General features: G+C 39.5%; 1 protein-coding gene across 1 annotated transcript in view; it reads left to right on the forward strand.

Annotated features, from left to right (window-relative positions):
- Positions 1-21,574, forward strand: part of wdfy3 (WD repeat and FYVE domain containing 3) — a 125,606-nt gene that overhangs the window by 94,212 nt on the left and 9,820 nt on the right. The window contains 22 exon segments of the mRNA XM_042488045.1: positions 2,288-2,517; positions 3,723-3,832; positions 4,985-5,167; positions 5,720-5,877; positions 6,890-6,967; positions 7,537-7,767; positions 10,600-10,768; positions 10,915-11,078; positions 12,042-12,190; positions 13,480-13,600; positions 13,785-13,870; positions 14,438-14,518; positions 14,851-14,905; positions 15,025-15,144; positions 15,251-15,368; positions 16,129-16,235; positions 17,327-17,480; positions 17,585-17,676; positions 17,754-17,943; positions 17,946-17,965; positions 18,920-19,061; positions 20,232-20,386. Of these exon segments, the coding sequence (XP_042343979.1) occupies positions 2,288-2,517; positions 3,723-3,832; positions 4,985-5,167; positions 5,720-5,877; positions 6,890-6,967; positions 7,537-7,767; positions 10,600-10,768; positions 10,915-11,078; positions 12,042-12,190; positions 13,480-13,600; positions 13,785-13,870; positions 14,438-14,518; positions 14,851-14,905; positions 15,025-15,144; positions 15,251-15,368; positions 16,129-16,235; positions 17,327-17,480; positions 17,585-17,676; positions 17,754-17,943; positions 17,946-17,965; positions 18,920-19,061; positions 20,232-20,386 (2,913 nt within the window).

Genomic DNA, 21,574 nt, shown 5'->3' on the forward strand with positions numbered 1-21,574 from the left:
TGGCAGTTTTTTGTTGTTTGCAAAACTTCACCCGACTTTGCATCTGCATGAGGGTGAGTAGATAATACCTGAATTTTCATTTTTGGGTGAACTATCCCGTTAAGTTACTCTATAAATGTGTAAAGCTGAAGTTTCCTACTTGGAATAATAAATAGAAGGGACTTCTTTTTCACTGAAATCAAAAGGGAATATCCTGCATCTCTCCAAGGAAATTCACACTTTCCCCTCCTGAACCTGCAGAGTGTCGCCGCAGGCGTAAAGAAGCCAGACTGCATTTTCAACAGCAGTGATGTTTGGCTGTGAGCCAGAGTCGAATTATAGACGAACTTATCACGCCCGGCAAAATGCAGACAGCGTCTGTGTGCTGCTGCTCTGAATGGAGAAATATAACCGTCCTTCTATGAGTCTTCTTCCTCTTAATGTGACCACGCTCAGGATTAAATTAGATAAGCAGTATCCGTCTGACTGCAGACCGCACTCACTCATTTTAGCCCGTGAAGGCACAAAAATTAGATACGGCTGTTAGTGCATTTAGGGCCTGACTGACTGACAGATGTGTATTTCTCAGTGTGTCTATATGTCATATATCTGGAGCTAGATACATGTGAATTACTGCACGTATGGTTAAGTTTATGCTTTGACTGATTGATGGCATTTTTCATAATGAAAAATTCTGAGGGACGGTTTCATGAATGTGTGATCATTTAAGTTAAGCGCAGAGACTTTTTCCAATTAAAGTCATGTGTGTGAACTTAGTTTTCTACTTTGTCTGCATCACCTTCTGCACACACGCCTGTGCAAGTGAGGAGATTAGGAGATTACGCTCTGAAATTAATTTTTTCAAACCATAATGAGCCTTTTGTATCCTGGAAATGTCTGGCTGTGATTAGTGATTCAGATGGCCGTGCACTTCACGCTGAGGCGTACAGAAGGACTTAGAATGTATTTACTTTTCATTTCATTCAGTTGACTTGAAACATACAGTAAGTACCCAGTCCACACAGTCTGTGCATTAAATACAAACCCAAAGCCTTTTTATGAGTCAAGTGGCGTATTAAAAGCGCAGGTTTTATCGCTGCATGCAGACTTTTATCACTGTTGATTTGAAGCTGTGCTTCAGTCGCGTCTTTTCATCTATTCATCCTGTTTTTGACGTCTGACTATTCATGTCATATCAAAGGCAACTCAAACGAGAAAGTTCTGCTACTTCTTTGTAACTTCCAATGGCTTAAAGACAAAACTCATCAATGTTGTAGGACAATGAGCCTCATTCATCACCTGTTCCTAATTTTATTTTTCTCAAAGCTCACTTGTGCAGTTTTTACAAAGATTCTGACATTCACAAATGTTTTATTATTTGGGATGTGTTCTTATGTTGCATTCACGTGATGTCGAAAGGTTGTAGTTTCCGAATTGGGAAGTTGTTCTTCCGACTTTGTTGTGTTCATGTGCTTTGACGTTGTAAAGTGGGAACATGAAAGCAATGAAAAGCGGGTAACGCCTCTTCCCTGCAGCTCCTTTTACCAAAGAAAACTTAAATAATTCCCCATTAATTTCCTGTGTACTAGAGCGTTTTTTGGGTTTGTTTTTTTTTTGGAGTCTGGTGCTCCGCCCGCTTCAGACTTTTGTTCAGGCATTATTTCTGTCCATATTTCCTCATCTTTCAGTCTGTGCCTGCACACGGCTCTGCAGATTCATGCCCTGTTATGGGAATTTTCGGGTGTTTACCTATACTAATAAGAATCAACAGGCACACACACGTCGATTTACGAGAGCCTGTGATTCATCATCATAAGAACAGAGGTCAAAACAATTCTGAGGTTTAAAAACATATGATGAACCAGACAATAAGACTATTGTTAGGACCTTTCTTAAGAACAAATTTTAATAAAACCTCAGGAAGATGTTGGCGAATGAGGCCCAATGACTCGAAACACAGTTTTAATAGTCGCAGTGTTATTTCAGTGTTTGCTTCTTTGACTTCCACAGCGTCAGTTCTTGTCAGGAAGAAGCGTATTTTATTTTTACAAATGTGTTTCCACTTGAAGTCCCTCAGCAGTTCTCCACTCAGACTCTGAAACAACACTAGAATAACAAAGCTACTTTCACAACCCGAGACCCACTTAACCCAGTTCAGCCCCCCGCTTGCTCAAACAAATCTTCTTTCTACAGAAATATTTCCACAGCAGCTTTAACCGTATCCAGAGCGCAGCAGTGTCACAAGAACCGACATCTCTCTTTCCCTCTAAACCTCCTCCACCTGTTTGTTTTCCTCCGTCTCCTCCAGTCCAAGAGACGCTCCCAGGGTCTGTCCCTCGACACCATCTACCACTGTCTGAACCGGACCGTGCTCTACCAGCTCTGTCGACCCCACAAGACGGTGGCTCAGCAGGTGGCCCTGCTGGACGCTCTGCGGGTCCTGACCGTCAACCGCAACCTGGTGCTCGGGCCGGGAAACCACGACCAGGACTTTGTGGCCTGTCTGGCTCACTGCTTCATCTGTCTGCACAGCGGGAGGTAAGCTTTTGTAAGGCACGTCTGAGGTGGAGGCAGTACTGTACATTTTTTCGTGTGTGTGCACAAAGTGCCAATTTTAGTATTCTCTTTGTCAAGAAAATTTGAACCTTTTTTTATGTCTTTAAATTCTTCACATTTTAGTCATTAAATTATCTTGAACATTTCAGTCAAAACTGATTATTTTGACATTTTAGTAAAACTTTTGTGAAACAATTTTTTAATCACTAGCTGATGAATGTACGGGTGTCGTGATGTACTGATGTTGACAATAACTGTGATAGTATTGATTTGATGTTAAAAATACATGAGAATATCATGTAAATTGGTGCTGAGTAATATAAAGATATTGTAAGATATGAGACTATATTTATATTGTCTTTGTTTCGGATATTGTTGTGTCCTGATATGGAATAAATTGTTTTTTTGCTGATTTTAAAGGGTGCATTATAGTAAAGTGATGCACTTTTCTCAACTTATCAGACAGTTCTACTTCAAAGTACTAATAGTCATTCCTACAATATTGTCATATCACATATTGAGATCGAGATATAGCCCTAAAAAATATGGCATTATAATTTTTTAGCCCATATCGCCCAGCGCTAATGTGAATGATTCATAACAGACTGATGAGAGTGCATGAGATAAAGGATTTGCAGACATGTTTCTGATCAAGATAAAACAATATTCTGAGGATAAATAATACAAAATCAAAGGAGACTGAGTGAAACAATCATAAAGGAAGTCCAGATTAAACATTTAGGAGTTTTGGAGCTAGTTAGCCTCACTTACACCTTTCTTAAATAATTTACTTTGACAGTTATACTAAGTGTTTTTTGGCTCCATCTGTTGGGTTTAACTCTGAGATTATTTCAGAGCTGCTGAGTCTCACACCTTTGTTGTTTATTTTCTGGGACTCAGACTGTGCCGTGTCCACTTACACGCCACTGGAGTGAAATTGTGGCAGCTCTTTTTCTGTGTGTCCTGCCAGAAGTACTGATAGTTTCCAAAAAGTGCAGCAGGTGGGGGAGAGCGAGTTTCCTCCCATGCTGGGGACACAATATGCTGTGACACGACACGCTGTACGACGACAGAGAGCGGACTCATCTGCTGCAGAGAAGCCAAACAGCCTCACCGTCCCTGTGACGCCCCCCTCAGGGCGTAACGTGGCAGGACGGCACTAAGTCGCTCTGTGTTTGTCTCCGCAGCAGCGTGGAGGGCTTCGGTCTGGAGGCGGAGGCCAGGATGACAACCTGGCATGTCATGATGCCCACGGAGAACGAGGCTGACGCGACGCACAGCCACGACGTCAGCGAGGGTGAGACACCGTTACGTGTGTGTGTGTGTGTGTGTGTGTGCGTGCGTGGAGAGTGTTTGACTGTTTAACCCCACTGACTGTTGTGATTATTTTGTCCAAAAATCTCAGGTGAGAAAATGAGGTTTTTGGACTTTTCTGTTCTTCAGGTCATACATGTATCAAAAGTTAAATGTCTGAGTTTCAATTCCATATTCAGACAAATAGATATAGAGATGGTAATAGTGATAATAAAAATGAAGTAAAAAGAGACTTAATTAAAAATACTACTTCTCCTACTTCTACTACTACTGTTACTTCTCATAATAATAACAATAAATATAAAAATGAATAAATAAACCATAGACGTAAAAATAAAGAAAGATAAAACAAAGTAAATTGAGAAATGGCAAGAGGGATAATAGAAATTTGGTTTAAAAAAAAAAGAATGACAATAATAATAATGACAATAAATGTTAAAATGAGTAATAAATGAATCATAGACATAAAAATAAATAGATTAAAAACGGAATAAAATAGAAAATGGCAGGGATGATAATAGAAATTGAGTTAAAAAAAGTAAGTAATACTGGTAATAATAAGTAAGTAAATAAATAAACAACAGAGATGAAGTTAAATAAATAATAAATAAGTTTAAAAAAGACATAATTAAAAATATGTTATAACATTTTTGATTTTAAGCAATCGCACTCGACATGACTGGATTTTGCGTGTAATACTGCGACAAATTCAATCTACCCTCATATAATAGTTGCAAGGTTTTAACACTTACTGAAAATTAATACTTGTTATCATGTTTTGGGGTACAAATATGTGTTTTTCATTGTTTTTGCGGGCATTTGCATAAAGGAATTAGTTGTTTTGAAAACTAGGATGCAGAAAGATTGTGATGAGTGTCAGATATTAAGACGGTGTGAGATATGAAATATTAAATGAATATATAAAATCTTCAGTGCTTGTCTTGGAACAAGTGTTTTAGGGTGTTTGCATGAAGAAATGAGGAGTTTTGGAAACCAGGAGGTAGAAGGAAGAAATATGTCAGGTATTATAAAGGTATAATAGATGTATAAAACAGCCTCACAACAGCGCTGTGCTGTGATGTCAGTAAAACGAAGATGTGCTTATAACGAGATGATGGTTGTCGTCCCTCCGCAGGGCGGCAGCTGCTGCTGAAGGCGGTGAACCGGGTGTGGACGGAGCTGATGCACAGCAAGCGTCAGATGCTGGAGGACATATTTAAAGTGTCTCTGCCCTGCAACGACAGAGGCCACGTGGACATCGTCACGGCCCGGCCCGCGTTGGAGGAGCCGGCACTGAAGAGCTGGCAGAACCACCTGGGTGAGCCGCGCGCACACACGCACACACACACACACACACACACACACACACACACACACACACACACACACACACTCAGACTTAGCAGATCATCTCCTGAGTCATGTCCGTGTTGGATTTGCGGTCTGTTTTCCTTGGGAGTGAGTGTTTTATCCAGCTTTACATAACTAGATGAACTGTTTTGGAGCTCCCCTTGTTGTTGTGCAAATGAAACACTCAAATTCTGCCAAAAGGGCCGATTACTGCTGATCTGCGCTCTCTCCTGCTGGTTCTCTCTCTCTCTCTCTCTTTCTCTGTCTTGCTCATTACGAACTTTTGCTAACGTAAGCAGAGTGCTGAAATACAATCAGCCTCCTGCTAAAGTTTTGACTCAGTCTGCTGAACCAGACACTTTGGCAGGTAGCCAGATATTGTTCGAGGTAAATTTGCAAAACCTGGTCAAGAAATGAAAAAAAAGAGTTTCCCGAATCGGAGGGACTTTCTCCTTAGTAGTAAGACTAAATATATAACTTCCCTCATGTGAGTGTGTGTGTTTTTCTCTCTGATGTGCAGTCCACGAGAAGAAGTGTATCAGTCGCGGTGAAGCAGTGGCGCCGGCGACTCAGTCCAAACTGTCCAGAGTCAGCAGCGGCTTCGGCCTCTCCAAGCTGACAGGCGTCCGCCGCAACAAGAAGGAGAACAGCCTGAATAAAAACAGCCTGTCTGCACAGGTACACACACACACACACACACACACACACACACACACACACACACACACACCTGACACTCACTGCACAGCTGTAGGAGATGTATACATACACAGTGTGTGTGTAAAGGCCTTTACACACCTTTTTTTTTTGTTTGTTTGATCAATTCGCACATCAATATATTTATTTTTACGTTTTGGTTTTTTTTTTACCATTAGTACTTTTCACCAAATGACTGAATTTCTTTTTCTGAGCTTTTGCATTGCTAATAGAGGTGTCAAGTCAAGTCAGTTTATTTATACAGTATAATTTAAAAATAACCAGCAGTTAACCAAAGTGCTTCGCACAGTAAAAGGAAACGTTACAGATAATTCACACGTGACACGAAGGCCATGACAAAAAAAAATCATTGAGATTTCTTGTCTACTTGTCTGGGTTTTACACAGTTTTATAAAATAAAATAAAAACACATAGAAAGCAAAAGAAAACTTTTTTTTAATGTAGATTAAGACATTTGATGGTGGAGACTGATTGGACATTTTAGAAGGAGACAGTTTCACATTTTGGCTCCGGCTACAGTGACTATCTGGGATGGAAATCAGCAGCTTCTCAGACAGCCTCAGTGCTGTAAGAGAGCAGTGAGGTATACTGGAGCGAGCTTTAAGAACAAAAAATCATATTGTCAACTCTAAATTTCACGGGTAATAGGGTAAAAAAGGGAGTAATGTGGCATTATCACCACACTCAACATGTGTTGGGTGCACACATTTATCATTGATAATATAAATAAAACATGTTATCGGAGACGCTGCTCTGGGCCGACAGGAACGCAGTAACTGTCACAAACTCACATCACAACGTTTTGATCAAATGTTGCAACTGTTTCAAAGTCACATCACTGCTGGTATGAAAAGTTTTAATGCAAAAGATTCACGGATGAGTGTTGCATTTTTGTGGTGTTTATTCGTCTCGGCCCCGGGTGTCTAATGGCTTTTCATCAGCTCTGTTACGATCTTGATTTTGTGTCTAACAGGAGACGTTTCAGTGGATGTTCACACACATCGCCGTTGTTCGCGACCTGGTGGCCATGCAGTACAAAGAACATCAAGAGGTAAAGCACTTTTGTCGTTATTTCATGAAGAGAATTAAACAAACATAACTCAATTTTTTTCCAAGCACAGTGGGTGCACAAAGAACTCAAGCTGTTTGCTTCTCTCTTTTTTATTATGCCGGTTCTTTGGTGCACATGGTGAACTGTGAGAATCTTATCAAGCTAACCATGTGTGTTGTATGTCCATATTTTTATAAAGTTAAACACATATGCATAATTGTATGCTTGATTGAAGCAGCTGACTAACATAAACTCCAGCAGGAAGCCAACAACACACTTTTATAAATCCAAAGAATTTTTATAAAAATGAACCGTGTGACAGCCAGACTGGGAGTTTAACTGAGACAGGCTTTTATTTGAAGTTTTACAATATTACAGCACACTCACAATGACAAACAGGCTGCAGGACAAACCAGCAGACTGTTGCGTAACATTGCAGTCAGGATGTTATTGCAGGACGGTGGACCAAATAAAAACTGGTGCAGCAGTTGTGACAGCATGTATAATTTACAGCAACAGTGCTTAAAGTGACTCACCACTCACATCTTATCCGTGCCTCCTTCCCTCAGCGGCAGCAGAACGCCCTCAAGTACGTGACAGAGGAGTGGGCGTCCATCGAATATGAGCTGCTGCGTGAGCGGGGCCTCTGGGGTCCCCCCATCGGTTCCCACCTGGACAAATTTGTGCTGGAGATGACGGAGGGGCCCTGCAGGATGAGGAAGAAGATGGTCCGCAACGACATGTTCTATATCCACTACCCGTACATCCCAGAGATGGAGCCAAACACCAACTCGGCGCAGGTATTCAGCTTTAAATCAGGATTATAACGTTCCCATGATCCCCTACAGCACTCTCAGCTGACACGAAGGGACTCAGTGAATATTTCTTTCTGGAAAAACATGAAACTGAACTGCTTCTTTTCTGCTCCGCTTGTTATAAAAGACAATGTGGTTATCATTTTTCACCTTTCGGTTATTATCTGTTTCTCCACTTTATGAATATTTTCAACAGCAAAACACAACAACACTATTTTTTTTTCATTTTTTATTGTGATATACATATATATATATTTATACATTTATTTATACAGCCAGAAGATTTACACCAACAAAAAATTGCAAAAGGAGATGACAAAGATTTTTAAAACAAAATTTAGCCTATAAAGCAAATAAACTGTGATGTGTGAAATAATGAATATATACTGGCACAAACGTCTGTATGTAAAACACTCACTAGCCTTGACTGCAAATATTAGATCCCACACTAAAAAAGCACTAAAAATAAATTATTTTTTTTAGAAATATTTCCTGTATTGTGCCCCTAACTTTGACCGGTCCCCCGCAGAGTCGTGAGCTGGTAAGAACAGCTCTCCTGAAATAGAGCTGCTCTCAGACGAACTCGGCGGTGTCATGTGAGGAAGTGACATCAACAGCCGGCGGCTCTCTTTTCCTGGCACCGCCGGGGACACATTTAGCTTTGTTTGCTCTACAAATAATCCTCCTCTCAGTTTGCCAGCGGGCGCCTCTCCTCACTCCACAATGATTTATTCGGTCGGGACGATACAAAGAGACGGCTCACAGGCACGTCCTTTTAGCTTTCCATTAAAGTCAGGCTCTTCAAACACAATTCGTCACCCCATTTTTACATTTTGAGCATGAAGATGGTGATTTTACTCAAAAACAAGCAGCCAAAAGTGACTGAAGAAAATCTCACCGCTCTGGCCGTCACCCCGTGACCCTGCGCTGATCACATGATGTAACCTTGCTCCGTAAAATTGGCCATTAGTTCACGAGATTCTTCAGATCCCTTCTGGGACAAATTTCTGGCTCATGGCCCCTTAAATCGACCCACTATAATTAAATCCAAAGTCCCCCCGGCTTAATCATAATGCATAATTTAGACATGCCCGGGGAGTTCTCGCAGGCTGTCCGACAAAGTCAAACACTTGCAGCCGAATATCGTTGCTCACCATTTGCCTGATACGGTCCTCCAATATTTCAGCTCATCAGCTGAGGTTTTCCTGCCTTGCTTAAAGTGTCGATGGCAGTATTTGTTGAACAAAGTTAAAATTCTGCACCACACAAGCTTCATTTGTTAATATGAACCTTTAATTTCTTTTTAATATTATAATTCTCTTTTGATTTTAATAATAGAATTTCTTTCTTGGTTTATGTGAATGTACAAAAACTATATACACAACCAAATGAACCTTTTAATCATGTAAAAAGGGAAAATTAATGAATTAATTGATAAATAAAGAAATGAAATAAAAACATAAATAAAATAAAAAATAGAAAAGGTGGGAAAAATAAATAAAGGGGATGGGGTAATAAAAAAAATAAAAGAAAATAGAAGATATGAACATATATTATTTAGATGGTTCTTTTTAAGAATTCCCCCCAAAAAGAATATACATGGAAGCAGACTGCAGTGTCCCTGGCCTTTGAGGAGTTTATCTCTACTGCACAGACATTTCAAACACGTTGACAGGTTTCTACTTATGCACCCTCATCCTCCCTCTTTTCCACATCCTCCAGCCCTCCTCTCCCCCTCTGGTGCCCCTGGTACCCTCAGCTCTGGCTGGGGTCCTTGACCGAGCCCAGGTACCCTCCTGAAGTCCACAGGATAAATCACTGAGCTCCTGCTGATGCCTGGAGTGACTGCATGACAGTAACAAATGTGCTTTGAGAGCTGTTGCAGCTCTGAGTTGACAGTTTTGATATGAAGCCTGATTCTGCTGGTTCAGAAGACGTGCAGTAAAAACTCGGACTTGCTGTGGGGTTGAAGGTTTTCCTGTTTAAAACTCATCTTGTGTTGTTATGTGTAAAAGGTGTTTGTGGTAAATTTGACACTTTTTTGCCAAATTTAAGCAACTGGAAATTTCTCTGAGCTGTTTTTAATATGTAAAGTTTTTTGCACACTTGCATGTGAACATGAAGAAGTTCAGCTCGCCCAGTGCTTCTGTTTTGCTGTGACTCTGAAGTTGTATCCCAAATACTGCTTTCCCACCAAAATTAGCGCATGCATTTACAGTATCAGTATTTCTCTCACATCCTCCGGCAGGCTGTTGCAGCATTTTGGAGCTTAATGGCCAAAAGCAGAATCACCAAATGTTTTAGTTCTCCTCTGTGGAACAGCTAAAAAAGAAGAGTTGGAGGATCTGAGGGGCCTTCCTGGTTCATGAACTAAAATAATCTCTGACAAATCGTCTCATGCAAGGCCATGCAGCACCTTTTAAACTAATAAATAATTAAAATTGCTGTGAAAACTAACAGGCAGACAGTGTGAAGTTTTTAAAATAATGTGAGCTCTCCTTCTGGTCTCAGACTTCTGCACACTTCTGAATTAGTTGCATTCTTTGGCAGACCAGAAAGAGCGTGACAGTAGCCTCACCTGCTCGTTATAAAAGTGTGCATTAGTCTCTCCCTGTTGCTCAGAAAGAGAAACTTTGGAAATATTTTCCAAATGATAAAATGCTGAAAAATGCTCCAAACTTATGTCAGCTTACTGAGATAAAGGTAGTGATTTCTCCATGATGGAGTCATTTGTTCCACAAACACACAATGCAAACTATTTTTTTCCCTGTATGCTACAACGAATTCACCTTCTTCTTTTTTATCACCCTCCTGCAGAAGCCTCTCCGTTACCGGCGAGCCATCAGCTACGACAGTAAGGAGTACTACGTGCGTTTGCTGTCTGGAAACCCCGGCATGTACCAGCACTCTGTGGAGCACAGCACAGAGGGAGAGACCACACAGCATGAGCCCGAGCACGGAGAGGACACCATCGCAAGAGTCAAAGGTACATGAAGGACTTTTTTATGACTTCAAACTGTTATTAGGAAAGCACAACTTGTTTTCCTTTTCTGTTTTTTAGTCCAGACTTCTTCTTCCTCTCAGAATGTTACTTGAATTATTTAACCTGTTGCGTGTTACCGTGTTCTCCAGGTCTGGTGAAGGCTCCTCTGAAGAGGTCTCGGTCCACAGCGGACGGGGCAGACGAGGACAGTCAGGAGCAGCTCCAGGAGCAGCTGCTGGAGTCAGGAGGCCCCGAGGAGGAGCAGAGGACCGACAACACGTCCCTGCTGCGCCTCCTGGAGGAGGGAGAGAAGGTCAGGAAAGGACACACAAACATAATTGAATCATGTTTCCTGCTCCATTTTCATAACTGCTAGAGGCTAAACTCATTATTCACTGGTAAATACAGTACTTTTTTAATATAATTATTTTATCTTTTATGGTAGAGAAAATGTATTAAGTTAATCTGTGCAGGTAATTTTTAATGTTATGTTTGTCTTCATGTTCAAAGGTTATTATTTAGAATATGACTGTTTTTTAGTTACTTTGTTTTAATTTGTTTTTATCTAATCTTATTTATTTGTTTGTTTTCCTTTTTTTTTTCTATTATGCTCGCTTCAAAGCGAGAAACTCCTGCACGCTGTCCTGCTGCTGACATTTTTACTAAGTGAAGAAAAAAAAGATGTTTGGGTCAGGCGATGAAGTTCTGTTTTTTTCACTCTAAAAACAATTTAAAAAAATAATAAAATGGGAAAATATTACTGAAAATTAGCAAAATTATCTACCAACAGAACAGGATTTTTTTGTAACATGTAAGACAACCACAGATGTGTGAAAACTAATGCGGCCAGACTGAAAACAAGCACATCTGTCTAGATACAATATTTAAGATTAATTTCTCAATATGAAGGAAAATTGAGGAAATGCTAGTGCCAGCGTCTTAGAATAAAGCTAAATATATGGAAACTGTATCCTAAAATCGGCACAGCTTCACACTAAGTTTTTGCAGCTGCTGTAGTCTTTTTATTGCTGTAGTCTTTCTGGTGAGCAGCTCAACACATTGGGATTACGTCATTTGCTCGAGGCCATTTTCACCAGCAGTTTCTGAGTGTGAGGAAAGATCATCTCCTCACTCATTTATTCGTTCTTCAACGAATTTGTTTTTGCCTGCAGGAATTTAAGCCTAGAACTTTTCATTAAAACTGCTTTCTCTCAACTTTTGGTAATTAACATTAACATTAACATTTTTTTATTTTCTCTTATACTCACTCTTCCAGATTCAGCACATGTACCGCTGTGCCCGCGTTCAGGGTCTGGACACCAGCGAGGGCCTGCTGCTTTTTGGGAAAGAGCACTTCTATGTCATTGACGGCTACACCATGACCGTCTCCAGGGAGATCAGGGACATTGACACGCTGCCCCCCAAGTAAGTCCAGGTTTCTGTATCACTTTACATCACGATCCAAACACCTGCAGAAGAATCAGGATTTAGAGCAGCTGCATGATTAATCCTGAAGCTGCAGCTGACAGATGACACACTGACTGTACTCTTTCCCAAAATTAAAAAGATGACATCATTCTTCGGGACGCTGCAGTGGGAGTTTTCTGCTGCTGGAATGATGTAATGCCGCTGACAGAGCATGCGTTGTAAAACTCAGCAGAGATATGACATATTTATCTTTTTTTAGGGATCTCGCTCTGTCTGTTCCTCTGAGACACGACGTGAAAATAACCAGCAGATGCTGCTTTGATTTCATTGTGTTTCCCCTCAGGTGTTTTACTGTTTTACTCATCAGCAGCCACACAGTCCTGAACAATGAAAACATGGTGTCCTCATCGACAGAAATTAAGACTAAATTAGCTCATAGTTGAATTAAAAAAAAAAAACAAACAATAAAACGACCATTTCCATGCTTGTCATATACCAAATAAAAATACAAAACTTTTTATAGATACAGATTGTCAAAAAATTGTGTATTTTACATATTATTCATTAAATAGATTAATGAAATTATTGCATCATTAACTCATGAATGTAATCATTTGACCCTTTTGTCTCGTGCTTTTTTTTCTCCAGTTATCTTGCATTATTTTTGTAACTTGTGGCCATAAGATGCAGGGTTTCCCACGAATCCGTTTATTTGTAGTGGGCCGCCACAAATAGATTTTCTAGCTTTACTGAAATATATTGACTGCGACTGATTGCACTCATTTTGGGAGCCCTGAGCATACTGTCCTCAGCGATGGAGAAGAAGAACACCAGGCAAAGTGATAGTAAAACTTTATTGTGTTTGGTCTAAAAGTTTGCATTCACTGTCTCTGCATGCTGCTTCTCCTCTCGTCCATTGAGCTGATCAGCTCTGACTGATAAATTATCCACGCCATGACTCAAACTTCTTAGGGTTGCATTCAAGGACCAGCATAAACAACTTTAGAGATGAATGATTAAAAAAGGGACACATTCACGCAAGATAATAAAAAAGGGGTGTTTTTTGACACCTCAGTAACCCAGATATAGGTGTGATTATTTGCCAGGCTCTGAGAAAAACGGAAAGCTATCCGGTTCTCTTTGTGACAATGACGCCGACAATAATACCACTTAGAAACGGCGGGGAATAAAAGTTATAACGTTGTCTGTTTCCACTTTAAAATTTTGTAGAGAAAAGTGCTTCATGGGTAAAATGTGATGCATCCCTGTCTGTCATCTGTGTCCAGTTTGCACGAGGCGATCATCCCCAGAGGAGCGAGACAGGGACAGAGCCAACTGAAGAGAACCTGCAGCATCTTCGCCTACGAGGACATCAAGGAGGTGCACAAGAGACGCTACCTGCTGCAGGTCAGCATGCACATATTACACATTACACACATACTGCAGCACCAATAAACACAATATTTAAGTTAAAACATTTATATTTGTAGTGTAGCTTAACATGTTTGGGGTTTGACAGAATTAACACTTCACCTCTTGTATTTTTGTGTGTTATTGATGATTAAATGTCCTGTATGTCATCACCTTTCAGCCGATGGCAGTGGAAGTCTTCTCAGCAGATGGGAGAAACTACCTGTTAGCGTTCCAGAAAGGAGTCCGCAACAAAGTTTATCAAAGGTACTGAAAACAAAGAAATGCACGAAGCATGGACAACATGCTGCTGAACTACCGCTGCTGCTCCATTTTAGTAAGGAAATATATTTTCAAAAAGCTTTTGATAAAAAGTTTTTGTCATCCTTTTAACCCTCAGAGATGACTCGTACTATATACTTCAGACACAGTGAAGTTTTAGATTATATAGTAACTGGGTGATTAGATTTATATAACGTACCATATCTCTGTTTTATTGGGTTATATTGCATATTTTCTTTTATTGATTCATGCTGTAAGTCTTTGCATTTACCTTAGACAATTTTGCACATTTCAGCACAAAACTATCACTACTGGGGCAACCTCTAGCTCACCTGGTAAAGTGTGCGGTCCATAAAGGCTGCAGTCCGGGTTTGATTCTGACCCGCGTCCCTTTGCTGTGTGCCTCTCATAAAGCATCACATCAGAGTATTTCTACTCTGAGTAAATCACTGTAACACCAGTCATCTTTATCAGGTTACACGTGTGAAATGTAATTAAGCCACATGAAATTTTTTACATTTTTTTGCTGATTTTCTCGTTTACTCCCTGCAGGTTCTTGGCGGTGGTGCCTTCACTGGCTGACAGCTCAGAGTCGGTTTCAGGCCAGAGGCCCAACACCAGCGTGGAACAAGGGTAACACCTCCTCCATCTTACGGCACTAACAGAGCTCTCTGTCCCCGACATAAATGTTTGACCCTGTTAAGAGTGAAGTGATTTATGTGCAGATAAGTTTGCATATTTGATCTGGATTTTAATCTTTATTTTGAATGTATTTTTTCTAAATAATGGTTTGGAGCTTTTGTAGTGATTAATCAAGTCAATGACCTAGAAAAGAAAAGAAAGAAAAATAGTAATTTGGTTTTGCACCGTCTTACATATCATATATGCAGCAGTTGCTTTGTGACTGTAAAGCAAAGTGCTGAGCTGTTTTAACTAAACCTCCTCTGTGTTGTGATGTTTGTCAGATCGGGGCTCCTCAGCACGCTGGTCGGTGAAAAGTCGGTGACTCAGAGATGGGAGGTAAGAACCCAGACTCGCTGGTTTCAACTCTGCTGCTCAGTTTAACAACTCAAAGTACAGATGTGTTGCACTAAAAGTGTCTCTAAGCCTAAATGTTTTGTTTGCCGTCTGTTTTCCAGCGAGGAGAGATCAGTAATTTCCAGTACCTGATGCATCTCAACACGCTGGCAGGACGGTCCTACAACGACCTGATGCAATATCCCGTCTTCCCCTGGATCCTCGCCGACTTCGACTCAGAGGTGATTGCAGATTTTGGGACATCAGTGGCGATTAAGAATGTAAATCACAAGAAAAATAAACGCCTGTTCTCCATTTTAATCCTGTTTTCTTCACATTATTAATCAGGAACTGGATCTGAACAACCCCAAGACGTTCCGTAACCTCGCCAAGCCGATGGGCGCCCAGACTGACGACAGACTGACGCAGTACAAGAAGAGGTACAAGGACTGGGAAGACCCCAACGGTGAGTTAAATCAACAGACTGTTTAAAACAGGAAGAAGTCAGGTTCATAACCTTTATTTATAGTATTTAAGGTTAAAAAGACAACTTGACAAAAAAAGATAAAGCTAACTGACCTGCTCTTATTTCAGGTAAGTCACACTCAAAGCCTTTGCGCAATAAATCTGTTATCAAAATGTCAAATTTTAAATGTTTATATGAGGCTTATATTAAACAATGAGAGCAATATTTGGTATTTATAGGAAAAAATGAAACCCTGTAACAACCAGAAAACAAACTTTAGTGATAGTTAGAGGTGTTTTTTTTCCAGTTCTTGTTAACAATTTTCCCAAAAGTAATGTATATAATAAAGAATAAGTAACATCAAGACATTAAAGGACAAACAAAACCTATAGACCCGAAAGGTGTATGCTGAAGTTTATCATACCTTTTCACTGAGCGTATTCTCACAAGAATCATTTAATGTGGCACATTTCTGAGTCGACTTGATCTGCCCGCATTGAACCTTTAATTTAAAAACAGCAACAGATAGATGGAGGTTCTGCCATGGAGGCGGCGTTCGCTTCTCTGTGACATTTTGACACCCTAATTGCATGTTATTTTTTTTTAAGGCTTTTTTGCGCCCTATAGTGAGTAAATTGTTTTAAAATTTTTAATTTAAAAAAATCAAAAGAAAATATAAAGTACAAAATGTCATTCAGCATTGCAGTCGTGTGTTTTCATCGGTCAGTGTAAGTGACTGTGTTGATTTCTGTCCTACCAGGTGAAACTCCTGCATATCACTACGGCACCCACTACTCCTCAGCCATGATCGTAGCCTCGTATCTGGTCCGGATGGAGCCCTTCACGCAGATTTTCCTCAGACTTCAGGTTTGATCTGAATACTCCTACAGGACTCTAGAAGATCCTTAAAAAGTCTTAAATGAGGAATTAATTTCATTAATCTAAAAATGAGGTCTTAAGTGGTGTTAAAATGTCCTGAATCAGTCTTTAAAAAGTGTTTTAACTGTTAAGATGCTTTTTTTCTGTTCATTTTTTTTATTGCAAAATTCCAAATGGCTTTAAAACATCTTGAAAAGTCAAGTGTTATCTTGCCTTAAGCTGATGCCTCCTAATTGTTCTTCTTGTCATCTATTATTTTCCTTTGGAAACATTTCTGAAATGTCGTATGACCCAGAGTGGCCAGGAAAAGAGTGGGAAGTGTAAAAGCTGAAACATCTAAAATGTCAAAATTTAATAAAAATGGATCAAAAATTGCAGCTAAAATATCTTCAGCTGCAACTTCTGCTTTAAAAAAAAATCCATTTTGAATTTTGAAAATATCAGAAATAGATTCAGCATCTTTTATAACCCCCAGAACCGTCCAAATAATGTCCAGACTGTGAGAGCAGTAGTTAATTTACTGTCAATATCTGCCATTATGTAAATGTATGCAAATAAGAAAATTATTTAATTATTATTTTATTAAATTTAGACATTGGATTGGCCGGATTAGACAAGAAACTTAATTTTATGTTGGGGGTTTTAAATATGTGAAATAATTTCACATCAGTTAGAAATTATATTTATGAACACATGACGAGAACAGTTGTATTATTTAGGCCGTTTATTGGTGTACATTTATGCAAATTGCCCAACATATGCAGCAGACTATTTAAGTACAGTTACAGAATGTAATAAATGGCTTATTAAATAAGATGATACCAGTATTAGATCTGATGACGATTAGTTGTTTTTAGTCCAACAGCTGAAAATGTAACCAAATGAAAAGAAAACATGCAGTAAACGCTATTTTGATTTAAATCGTGTTTCCTCTGATTCAGCAGATGTAAGCGCTAACACCCACAAAAAGTGATTATTTTACAGTAATGAGAAAAAAAACGACAAGACGTCAAACTGTTGCGGTCAAGAGTCCGGCCCTCATGTCAAACCGTCTGTCCGTGTGTCTGTGTGATCACCAGGGAGGTCATTTTGACCTGGCCGACAGGATGTTCCACAGCGTGCGTGAAGCCTGGCTCTCCGCCTCCAAACACAACATGGCCGACGTCAAGGAGCTCATCCCCGAGTTCTTCTATCTGCCCGAGTTCCTGCTCAACTCCAACAACTTCGACCTGGGTGAGTGTCCGAGAGCGCCGATGGTAAACAGACAAACTGACCGAGAGATGATTGAGTGCATGAATATTAATGCTCCGCCTGCCTTCTGTCGTTTGATGCACCAGGCGCCAAACAGAACGGCACCAAGCTGGGTGACGTCATCCTGCCACCCTGGGCCAAGGGCGACCCCCGCGAGTTCATCCGAGTCCACAGAGAGGTACGAAATCCACCCGCTCGTGACAGTTTAAGTAGATACATTGATTACGTTTTTAACTTCTGTCCGCCCGTCTCCAGGCGCTGGAGTGCGACTACGTATCGGCCCACCTCCACGAGTGGATCGACCTGATTTTCGGGTACAAGCAGCAGGGCCCGCCGGCCGTGGAGGCGGTCAACGTCTTCCACCACCTGTTCTACGAGGGTCAGGTGGACATCTACAACATCAACGACCCGCTGAAGGAGACGGCCACCATCGGCTTCATCAACAACTTGGACAAATCCCCAAACAGGTCAGACACCGACTGATGTCTCTGCTGCCGTCTGCTTCTGTCCGCTGTGCTGCACTGTAAATCAGACGACAACAATAATAACTTTACTTATTTAGCAGCTTTAAAAAGTTTACAAAGTGCTTTGACAGACAGAGCAAAGCAGAAGCAAGAGAGGTAACTTACCAATGATACCAACGAAGACCAGACAAAAGAGGAAACAATTACAAAAATAACAACAAGCCAAAAATAACAAAAACAAGCCTAAAGTAAAAGATACAATAAAATACAAACTAAAATAGATGAATTAAGACAGACACATTAAAACAGACAACATCACATAAACGTCTATATTGAAATATACGAGGTCTATAAAAATGTTGACAAGTACAAGCTGATTGTACTTGAAATTATCTTACATAATATACACCTACTACCTCGAAAAAAACAACTAAATGTAACTATTAATCTTAATTTACGTTCACTTGATTTTTAAATGTTAAGTTGACTTAAAATTCAGCTGTATTAACTCAATTTTGTAAAGATGTTGCAACTTAAAAAAAGTTGCAACATCTTTCAAAGTTTTGTCTCGCAAAGTTTTGTTAGCATGTTTAAGAATACACAAATATGATAGTTATGATAGTTTAACCAGCTAAAAGTTGCTAAAATTTAGAAAGATTGAATATAAGTAAATATAATTTCATTTTAAGTAACTTAACAATTACTAATAGTCTCTCGATGTACAGGAATTAAACATTAAATATAAAAAGAAACTAAGAAAATATGAAAAATAATACCAGATAAAAACAGAAAAATATTGTTTTAAAGTTTGAAATTATTTTTTAAAATAAGTTTTAAAATCAGCTTATTACATTCATTATTATATTATATTATTTTATATTATATTATATTACATATTACAGTGAACGCTCGTATTTTTTTTTCCTAACTTTCTGTTGATGTGTTTTTGTATTTCAGCTGTTTAAGAAGCCTCATCCTCCTAAACGGGTTCGCAGTAAAGCCAACGGCGACATAGCGAGCGTTCCTCCGAGCTCCAACAGCGACAAGATCTTCTTCCATCATCTGGACAATCTCAGACCTTCACTGGCACCCGTCAAAGGTACACACACACACACACACACACACACACACACACACACACACACACACACACACACACACACACACACAATCAGGAATATACACACACATTTACACTCCCATTTTTTCTCAAAACATTTAAACACATTACATGAAAAGCAGGAAGAAGAAAATCTTGTAATACCTTATTAATAACTGAAGCTGCATTAAATACAGAAAACAAATGGCCAACTTTTCTCTATCAACTGTTTTTTTTTCACAAATCATATGAAGTTTAACAACAAAATAATCAGTTACAGTCTTTTTAACATTACTGTTACTCAAAAAGTTCATAATGGTCCCATTATTTTTTCTTTGTACCTCCGTTTAAATTTGATAATATTTGAGATGCATTTGAAGTCGTAATCCAGAGAATTCCACAGTTTGAGTCCACATACCGAAACACACGTGTTTTAAAATGAAACTTCCTGCTATGATCCTCATCGTTATATCTTAATATGAACAACCTCTGTAGGTTTTCACGTAATAATCAGTTTCTGGCTTTAAACATGACTAATGATGTTTTGGAATCAACTAAATCTTCATTTTTTGGCACATTTTTTCTTTTTTATTAGTCTTTTTGATCTTTTTGGCTTTTTGTTTGTTTGTTCTCTGTACATACTGTACATATCTTTGTTATTATTATTATTTATCTATTTTATGCTGTTAAGTGCCTTCCTTTGTATATATGTAATTGCATTTTTTGGCCTTTTTAACGAATATTTCATTCAGTTGCTGCTCTCTTGTATGCTGCTGCAACCGAAGGAAGTATTTCTATTCTATTCTGTTCTGTTCAACGCACTGATAAACAGTCTGTTAGTATGTTCTCTGACATTAACCTGGTTAATAAGTCTTATTGCTCTTTTCTGTAACACATACAAAGTAGTTAATTGGTGGTTATGTAGGTAAAACTCCAGCTGCACCACTAGAAGTTAACTACAAGTTATTTTTATCAAGTTACAGATCACAAACAGAAATTCCTACATCAGAAACTCATGCAGATAATTAATAATCCAGTGCTGACGTATTGCAGTTACTCACAAAAGACGCCTTCACCTCACTGAAACAGAGAATCGTCTCATTATGCTGCACGGTGCATGAATCCCTCTAAAATCATCACTCACACGTCTCTTTGTGTCTTTGTGTGCAGAGCTGAAGGAGCCTGTGGGACAGATCGTGTGCACCGATAAAGGCATACTAGCTGTGGAGCAAAACAAAGTTCTGGTCCCCCCCACCTGGAGCAAGACCTTCGCCTGGGGCTACGCCGACCTCAGCTGCCGTCTGGCGAACTACGAATCTGACAAGGTAACAGTTATTATAACGGACACAGTTTCTACGAGATTCATAACTCCTCTTCTATCAGGCGTGCTCCTTTGGTCTTCAGGCTGCAGCCTCGTGTGTCGCTGACCTCCTTTCACCTGCATGTTGTGATGTGTCATGACCTCATGTTCATGCCGACACTTAGGTGAATGATCGTGATCGTCTGTTTTATGTTAAATAATTTAATGAATTCCTTCTCTTAAACTCGTCATGATGTGAATTCAGATAGTTAAATCTCACATGCAGATTAAGAAACACAAAAAACAGCCAGAAAAACACGCAGAAATGCCAGATATTTTCCACTGCTGTTGGAAAATGAAATAGATACTCTTCCATGTGTTCTGCTCTAAAAAGGATTGGGTTTTTTTTTCAACATTTAACATAGATCATCTAACTTTTTCTTTTCAAAAGTCGTGCTTTATGCTACAAAAAACATTTGGACAAAATGAAATTTTCTTTCTTCAGTTTTGGTTATTATAAAATTGATCTTAAACACAATTCCAAGTGGCATTAAATTAGTCTTAAATAATCGTAAATGTACCTTGCCTGAAGCTGCAGGAAACCTGATTCAGAGAGAGAGTGAGGATTTTAAAAGTCTGGCCCCTGCAGTGTCTGCGTAAAGAAATTTGGCCCTTGGACAAATGGAGTTGATGATCCCTGCACTGCTGCTTAATGAAAACAGGAGCTACTGCAGGTTTCCTTCTTATTTCACCTTGAAGTCATCGAGCGACTGTGAAAGAAATGTTAAAGATAATGTTTCCCCCTGCTGGTGCTCGAGCAAAAATGCACCTTCTTCACTGCACCGACCTCTCAGGTTTTACTGCAGCAGCCATTACGGAAGTCTCTGATGCATGATTGGAATTTATTGCCCTACTCGCACTACATTTGTTAAAAAATAATAATAATGGGGCGCCTGGTAGCTCAGTGTTTGGAGCGGGAATCCCCGCTATTAAAGCTGTGTGTTTGCTGCAGCTCGTGGCCCTTTGCTGCATGTTGTCCCCTCTCTTCACACTTATTCTGTCCTATCAAATAAAGAAAAAAAATGAATTAATAAAAAATACTAAAATACTACTACTGCTACCAATAATAATAATAATAATAACTGATGACTTTGAAAATAAATGTTGTGTGAGTGCTGATCAGGGTAAAAGTGTTTATTATTGAGTATCAGAC

The sequence above is a fragment of the Plectropomus leopardus genome, chromosome 6 (assembly GCF_008729295.1).
Source record: "Plectropomus leopardus isolate mb chromosome 6, YSFRI_Pleo_2.0, whole genome shotgun sequence".
Taxonomy (NCBI): domain Eukaryota; kingdom Metazoa; phylum Chordata; class Actinopteri; order Perciformes; family Serranidae; genus Plectropomus; species Plectropomus leopardus.